Below are 8,282 nucleotides of genomic sequence, written 5' to 3' on the forward strand. Positions count from 1 at the left end.
AAAGTGGCAAAAGAAAAAAAAAAAAAAAAAAAAAAAAAAAAACACATCATAGTAAAATTAATACCTTCTCCGCTTCGCATCGAAGCTAAAAGTGTCAGAATTTTTGGAACACTTTCAAAAGTTAAATTGAAAAGTTAATTTTTTGTGAAAAAGTTGTCATTTTAAATCCCCCCCCTGTGGGTAAGTATAAGGTCAGATTTGAAAAAAAAAATATACCAAATGATAGGTAAAGACATAAAGCATCTATTAAAAAAAATTATATTGATTTGTTCATTTTTGAATAAGTTATGGCAGTTTTAAGTAAAAAAAATGGAAAAAAATTCGAAAATGAGCAATTTTTAAATTTGTAATTTTTTTAGAGATTTCACTCATTTACGGGGAACGAGGGAAATTTTTTCAATTTTTGAGGGTAATGTCTTTCACTAGATAGGATTTGTGATCTTTTGATGTATCGTTGAAAGAAATCGGTTTGGGGAAATCTGAAAAAAGTGGTAACAGACAAAAAAAATATAAAATAAAAGTAAAAAAACACATCAAGTAAAATTAATGCTTACTTAGCTTCACATCAAAGCTAAAACATCCGATCTGTAAAAAATTATTCTCTACTATACAGAATGTTCAATAATTAAAAAAACAATTAAGTTTTTACAATCAATGAGAACAATAGATACCCGTCTTCTTACTTACTTAACATACTACATAAGAAATTTATTCGAAAATTGAATCATTAAAAACTATATATCCTTATTTTGTTAATTAGAATGTTATAATTAATTAGAATTATGATATAAAATAGTTTAAACTACTGAAAAATAACATTATTATTCAAATATTTTATAAAATTATGTAATAGTTTTAGTTAGTTTTAGTTATTAAAAGGGTGAGTATATTCAATGTCCATGCACTCAGACTTTATAGTCTATTATGTGCATCCTATATAGAGTTTTATGATAAAAATTGGTTTATCACCGAAGTGTACTAATATTACACTTCAGTAAACATATAATATTGAACTTTATGGTGCTTCACTGTTTTCACTGTTGTTCTTACTAGTTTATTTAGTTACTTTCATAAGATAGTTTGGAGTCTTTTCAATTAATCAACAATTCCAGTTAGTTTTATCACTCCTGGAATCTTCATGTTGACATTTCTTTCATCTTATTGCTATTTTATGATTCATTATAAAATATCCCACTGCTATTATGGATCATTATTAAATGCCTCAATCCTAACATTAAACTCTAAATTATGTTTTTACAGATTTTCCTGAACCACTGACTTTTACTATAATATATTCATTCAGTTCTCACGAGAAGCTAAGTAATTTTTACCACAGCAAGGTTCGATACTGTGTATATTATAAATATTTTTCAATAATATAATGTAAGTTTTTCAAGTAAATATAAGTTGTATCTTATTTTAAGAAATTATAAATATAAAAATAACTTAGATCAAATAATTTATTTTTTTTATAAAATTAAAATAGTCTACATTTCAGCCCGACTTGGGAACAGGCGCAGATTCACAGTTGTGGTTGATGTGGCCGCCCCAGTTAGCTAAATATAAATTATATATAAACATTTGACTGCTCTTTTCGTTAACGCAAGCTCTATTTAAGCATGTGTCAAGCGTTTTTTTCAGATAATTAATTAGATAATTAGTAATTATATTCTACAATATAAAAAATTTACTAAATATTCTACAATCACGAAATTTTATTTTAAAAGAGTAAAAGAAATGCTACAATAATTGTTTAAAACCCAGGCTATTATCGTTTTTATCCGTAGTTGGTTAGATAAACGCTAAAAGTGAAATCTTTAATTATTTTTGACGTCAATAAAACATGGATAATTACGTGTAATAACTGTTTATGATAATTCAATTATTGTTATCCAACACAAATGATATCTGTGACAGATTAATTAACAAAACAATTAAAATGAAATAACAATAAAATAATAATTTTATCATGATGAAATTTATCCATTTAGAAAATCTATAAAATATTTAAATGTATATTTTAAAGAGCTTTGTTAGTATATTTTTTATTCAGTTTATATAACTAGGGAAACATTGTTAAGTATAAAACCTACCTCTAAAATATCCAACAGTATGTCAGATATCAAAAGCCAAGAGAAACTATCAAAAGATGACCAAATTGACTCAGAAATTGATAAACTTATTGAATGGTTAAAAATCATGCCACATTTACCTAATATAAACGGTAATAAGAAATTAATATATTTTCATTTATAAACTAATTAACAATACGTATTTTTAAATGGTGATATGATTAAACGAAATAAATGTAAGTTTAATACAATATCATAAATAATATATTTTTTCAATATCAATATATTGGTGGCCGCCCTGAAACTGTCATATGATATTACTGTTTACTTGCCTAACATATGTATATAGTGTAATTTTAAATTGTTATTTTTGTTGATTGAGTAGTAATTATAAAATACCACGCTTTTTTATATTTTTTCAGTTTTTATCTCGCTTTCCTAAGCTACTTAATAGGTTATAAATCTATTCATTTGTACAGAACTGGATTAAAGGGGTTTCAGGGGAATAGTCACCAGGGCCCACGAATTTTCAGGATCTATTCAAGTAGGAGCGACTTAAATGTCAAAACAAATTTTAAATTTTTTATCGTGATACTTTGTTAAATTTTTAAATCAATCATCTTATATATAAACTGGTTTCACTTACCTCCTTGTTTTATCTTTATTACATATTCATTTTATCTTTCTATTCGGTATCGCGAGCGTCGGTACTCAATAAAAACAATAGTAAAGTATGATGTGTAGCCGAGTTTCTTACAAATACATTGGTTTTTTTTTAATATATTACTCTTTCAAATATACTATTAGATAAATATTAAAATGAGTTTTAACGTAAGTAATTGGCATCTTACTATTTGTTTAATTTAAATGGATCAGATCGAGAATGGTTGAAGAACTGTTACATTGGTCGTAAATGCAGACTAGAAAGAACAAAAGAATCATTAAACGGATATTTTTGTTGTAGAGCAACAATGAATGAGTTTTTTGGGGTACGTGATCCTCTTGGAGACGATATTCAAACAGCAATGAGAAAAACGTAAAGCAATTATATTATTGTTTAGAAATTATTGCACATAATTATAAATATAAACTAGTGTTTTCATTATTTTACTGACAGATGGTTTGGGTTTTGCAATAATTTAACAGATGAAGGCTATCAAGTTTTAGTAGTAAAAAACATGACAGACGTAGATGTTCCAGGTAGATACTTGGACTACTGGGTGAAATATTATTATATGTCTATGGATTTAAACTTTAAAACGATAAGCGTAAAAGGAGTGATTATAATATATGATATGTCTATTGCGAACAAGAATGAAATCCTCACCCAAATGACGCCTACTTTTCTCAGAAATTCGTTGGATGCCTCAGTAAGTACTCTTAATTTAAAATGAAAATAATATATGAAAAAATTAAGCAATATATGGAGTCCCAAGATTTTTTAAGAATTTTGGAACAATAGTAGTTTTATTGTAAACTGGTCAAGGACAGCAACAACACTTTTACTACCACTTATCGCATACTTATGATTGCAGTAATGTTAAAGAATTTTATAGAAAAAACTATAATTATTTGTGAAATTTATTTTAATTAAAATATTTGGTTTCAATTTTTTAGTCATATTTCCCTTACAAGCTAATTCAAGTGCATTTTGTGAATGCTCCATCATATTCCACGACAATTTTCAATTTGTTAAAGACGCTAGTTACAAAAAAAATTCAGTCACGTGTAAGTTAATAAAAAGTTTAAATGAACTACTTGCATAAGATAATAGTAAAAAAAAGGGTTTCTTTTTAAACAGATATTTATGCATCAAGATCCAGCTAATTTATTAAAATACATACCCAAGCATTGTATTCCATCTGATTATGGAGGTGAAGAAAAATCAATAAAAGAACTTGGAGGTTATTAATTATTATAATTGTATTTAAACTCGATATTTAAATTGTAATTATTTTTATTTAATAGAACATAATAAACAATGTGTTTTGGCTGAGAAAGATCTATTTTTAAACGGTCTTTTTTCCCTAAAAGCTGACATGGAGAAAAAACCAGTAGACACCAATAGCAATGAGCAGTCAAAAATGTTTGGATTCGATGGAAATTTCAAAAAATTGAATATCGATTAATGTTTTTATCGTTATAGCAATTTAGTATTATTTAATATCATCTCAACTTTCTACAAGTATTAACTTCTAAATCTTATATACTTAGATTCTTCTTATGGAAGGACCTGTATATTAAAATAGACATTTTTTTAATACCTATTTTTTACTCATAATCCTTTTAAAAAACATTTTTGTTAAAAAATAATTTACAAATTTCTGGGGAAGCTTGTGCTCTTCAAGTCCCTACCTAAATTTCTAAAAAAAATTTTGTGCTGTTAAAATATGTCAAATAAAGTTCAAATGTTATATTTATTAAAATGTTTACTAATACATAGCAATACCAAAAAATTATTAATTATATTATCTCATAACAGTTATAATAAAATTATTTTAGTTACTCTAAAACTAGGTTGTGCTCAGGAAGACTAATATAAGACAAATTGTTTAAATAGAGTTTATATCATAATATTTAAAAAAATATACGTCTGTACTGTTGAAACAAATAACCATATACTTTTTTAAATCATGTAGGGAAAGCACGGACAAAGTGGATAGCTTAAGTTTAAGAGCCAAAAGAAGTATAGAATATTGATACCAAACATTTTGGCTTTGATGCGAGAGTGAGAATGTATTTTAAAAAGTAATTGTTATATAAAGATATCTAAAAATTTTAATTCTGTTCTTGAAATTAATTTTATATTCATAAGTCAAAGTAAATATTTATATAATTAATCGAATATTATTCACTTTGCTATGGTACCACGATAAAGTGAATATTTCAATTGATTTTAATTTATTTCAACAAAATATATCTTGTTCGAAATCCAAACACTAATAAACATTACATTTTAATCTTTAACCAGAAAGTTATATCAGTTTTAAGTATCAAAATATTAACACGTTAAACAGTGATTTTTATATGAAAATACAATTTTTGTTTAATTCGTGGCCCATAGAAGAAAAGGTGCCGAGACAAATTTTTTTTTTTTTTTTGAACATATAGTATTTCATATAAACTGTAATTTGACATATTTAATGCTCGGAGTATTTCCGGAACATTTTCAAAAGTTATGTTAAAAATATTCTGCTTTTTTGCCGAAAAGTTGCCATTTTGTAACGTGAATAGGTAAAGGGTAAAATTTTCACAAAAAATATACCAAATTATAAGTAAACACCTATGTACTTATCAAAAAAAATTATTTTGATATTAGTTGAGTTTTGTAAAAAAGTAGCTATTTTAAATTCCCCTTGTGGGCAGATAGTCAGATTTTTAAAAAAAATTATATCAAATAAAAGGAAAATACCTAAGATTTTTATATAAAAAAATATTTTGATTTGTTCATTTTTTAATAAATTATGGCCATTAAAAAAAAAATTTCGAAATTTACCAATTTTAAAAATCGTAATTTTTTGAGTGGATTTCCACCATTTACGGAGAACGTGGAGAAAATGTTCAATTTTTGAGGGTAATTTTTTCGAATAAATACGATTTGTGATCTTTTTACATTTGGTTTATTAAAATCGGTTCAGTGAGTATGAGAATAAGTTATAATAAACACAAAAAAAAAAAAAATTTTAGTAAATTAATAACTTCTCTACTTCGCATCAATGCTAAAAGCTTGTGAAAAAATTAAGGGTGAAATTATTAATGTTTATAATGGTATAGAAGTGTTAACATATAAAAATATCTCATGTTTAAATACGGTGTGTAATTAAACAAGTATATTAACTTGCAACATAGAAAAAATATTTCTAATATAAATTTATGTTAAGTAATAATCACAAAAGTTTTTAAATCTAAAAACATATTTTGTTAGTATTCACCATAAAAATTAAATTTTTTATGTTAATTTTTCATTATTTTAATTAAACTATAATTTTCCAAATAAGCAAACTGTTATTTTAACTAATTTAACTACAGGTTAAATAATTTTTTTAAGGCATTTAATTTATTCTGGAAAGTACAATAAAGATTATTTTTGAATATTTATATATAGATGCATATTTTCCATATTTATTCATAAAAAATTGGGATATAAAAAATATACAAAATAGCATGACTTTGAGATTCATTTTCTAAAAATATTTTCTTTTTATTAGCAAATGAAGAATTCTTTATTTTTTTGATCATTCCTTCCTTCGTTTAAAGCTAACGAAAATGTTTGAATTATAAAAAATTTAAGTTAAGTGTACTTATATTTAATAATTTATTTTTATTTTACAAACCAAGAAAGTCAACTTCTGACGTAACCTGTTAAACGTTCTTTAATTTTTTTAAATTAAAATGTGCTTATTACTATAATGCAATACAAATAATATTTAAACTTCTATGTAATTTAAAAATACAAACATTATGAAATACATACATAAAATATAACAATTTATACTTATAGTTTCTACAATAATAATTAGTAATTTATTATTTAATTTATTTCTTATATGGTATATTATAGATCTCTTTAATTTTATTAGAAAGATAATCTATGGCTGACATATTTAAAAAACAACTAAAAGTAGTCGAAGGAAAATATTTATTAAATTCTTTTTTATCAAATAAACTTCTAAAATACTGCATAGAATTAATTTCCTCTTTAAGTTTTATCTGATAATGTTCCGCTTCAGTTTCTATTAGACTTTCATCTTTAGTATCCACTAACGATACTTCTTCTTTGTGTTTATTGGCCAAGATAAAATCCTTATTATTCTCAAGTGCATCATCTTTATTTCCTATTTTCTTAAATACATCATTATCAAATAATATTAATATATACAGATAATTTTTAAAATGTTTTAAATCAGTTGATACTAGTTTATACTTTTCTAAATCATAAATATTTATATTATAATGATTCATAAAATTTATTATATGCTCTTTGGAATCTTGTATCACAGAAATAACAGTAGATGTTTGATCATTCTCTAATTCACATTCAGTATAAATTAAAAGTAAGTATAAATATTTATACGACCTGATCTTCATAGCCAAGTGATATTGCTCTAACGAAATATTACCGCCGTTTATTTCACTTAAAATCATATTGTCTGGTACGTTTACAATTTCTTCATATTTCATAATCTTTCCATGAGGAACTTTGTCCCAATCAATTGTATTTGAAAGTTGATAAAAAGTTGTAAGCAATATGATTGAGCATAATGTCGAGTTCATTATACCTATTTTTTAAAGATTTTTAAGAGAGTTGAAACAATACAAGTAAGACAAGAAATTATGAAAAATTTGTAATTTATATACATGTATTGTATAAAATTGACAATATGTATTTACTTTATCCATGTAATAAATCTAAAAAAATATATATATTAATAGATTTTTTGAAAATTAGTCATGTGTTCTTGAGCATAATTATAGCTGATATTAACCATTATTCATACATTTTATATTTTATATTAAATTATAAATTAAACAATTTATTTAAAGCAAATTTATCAGTAAACAAATTAAAAGTGTAAGCAAAACATTTGTTAAGCAAAATTAATGTTAATTATTATCATAAAACAAAGATATAAAAATTTATATATATATATTGAAATGTGGTGATTTTAGCTTCAAAACGAAGATTAAAAGGTATTGATTTTATCATGGCATGCATATATTATTATTATTTATTTTTGTTACTTATTGTGCTCAGCTCCTTTACTGGACCGATTTGTTGAAATATATGTCAAAAGAATCAAATGGCATCTAATTGAAGACGTTATCCTTGGAAATTGAAAGATAATTCTAATTTTTTTATAAATGAAATATTTTTCTGTATAAAATTATTTATGTAAATAATTTATCCAAAATTGATAAATTAATTTTATTAATAATATTGTATTATTAATTATTTAGATTATACTATGTGTATATAGTACTGTATTTAGTTTATAAAGTATTATGTATATACCTATAATAATTTTTCACGAATTTGTGTGTTTTGGACGTAGACCAAAAAATATTTTTATACACTTTAGTCCCAAGCCTTAACTGCTAATATAATCGTTAAGAATTAATTTAAATTATCAAAATTTCTGAGATATAACCTTTCAAACTTTGCAATTGCATTTAAAAAAACCTTTTTGTTTTTAAATGAAAAATATAATA

General features: G+C 23.9%; 2 protein-coding genes across 2 annotated transcripts in view; one reads left to right on the forward strand and one right to left on the reverse strand.

The window, feature by feature from the left end:
• The window catches only part of LOC126893504 (alpha-tocopherol transfer protein-like), a 52,734-nt gene extending 47,614 nt beyond the window's left edge, over positions 1 to 5,120 (forward strand). The window contains exons 2-8 of the mRNA XM_050663792.1: positions 1,261 to 1,383; positions 2,067 to 2,224; positions 2,949 to 3,108; positions 3,190 to 3,442; positions 3,690 to 3,800; positions 3,874 to 3,976; positions 4,041 to 5,120. Of these exons, the coding sequence (XP_050519749.1) occupies positions 1,382 to 1,383; positions 2,067 to 2,224; positions 2,949 to 3,108; positions 3,190 to 3,442; positions 3,690 to 3,800; positions 3,874 to 3,976; positions 4,041 to 4,201 (948 nt within the window). The 5' untranslated portion in view covers positions 1,261 to 1,381 and the 3' untranslated portion in view covers positions 4,202 to 5,120. The remainder of the gene's footprint in view (positions 1 to 1,260; positions 1,384 to 2,066; positions 2,225 to 2,948; positions 3,109 to 3,189; positions 3,443 to 3,689; positions 3,801 to 3,873; positions 3,977 to 4,040) is intronic.
• Positions 5,121 to 6,254: 1,134 nt separating this feature from the next.
• On the reverse strand, positions 6,255 to 7,456 carry LOC126893509 (uncharacterized). Its single transcript, XM_050663800.1, has 2 exons — positions 7,431 to 7,456; positions 6,255 to 7,351 (listed from the first exon to the last, which is right to left on the reverse strand). The coding sequence occupies exon 2, from the start codon at positions 7,344 to 7,346 to the stop codon at positions 6,609 to 6,611; it is 738 nt and encodes a 245-aa protein (XP_050519757.1). The 5' UTR covers positions 7,347 to 7,351; positions 7,431 to 7,456; the 3' UTR covers positions 6,255 to 6,608.
• Positions 7,457 to 8,282: the final 826 nt, after the last annotated feature.

This window comes from Daktulosphaira vitifoliae, unplaced genomic scaffold, assembly GCF_025091365.1.
Source record: "Daktulosphaira vitifoliae isolate Bord-2020 unplaced genomic scaffold, ASM2509136v1 Scaffold_1, whole genome shotgun sequence".
Lineage (NCBI taxonomy): Eukaryota > Metazoa > Arthropoda > Insecta > Hemiptera > Phylloxeridae > Daktulosphaira > Daktulosphaira vitifoliae.

Coding starts and splice junctions, on each gene's coding strand:
- LOC126893509 (XM_050663800.1), bottom strand. CDS start 7,346: ATGAACTCGACATTATGCTCAATCATATTGCTTACAACTTTTTATCAA.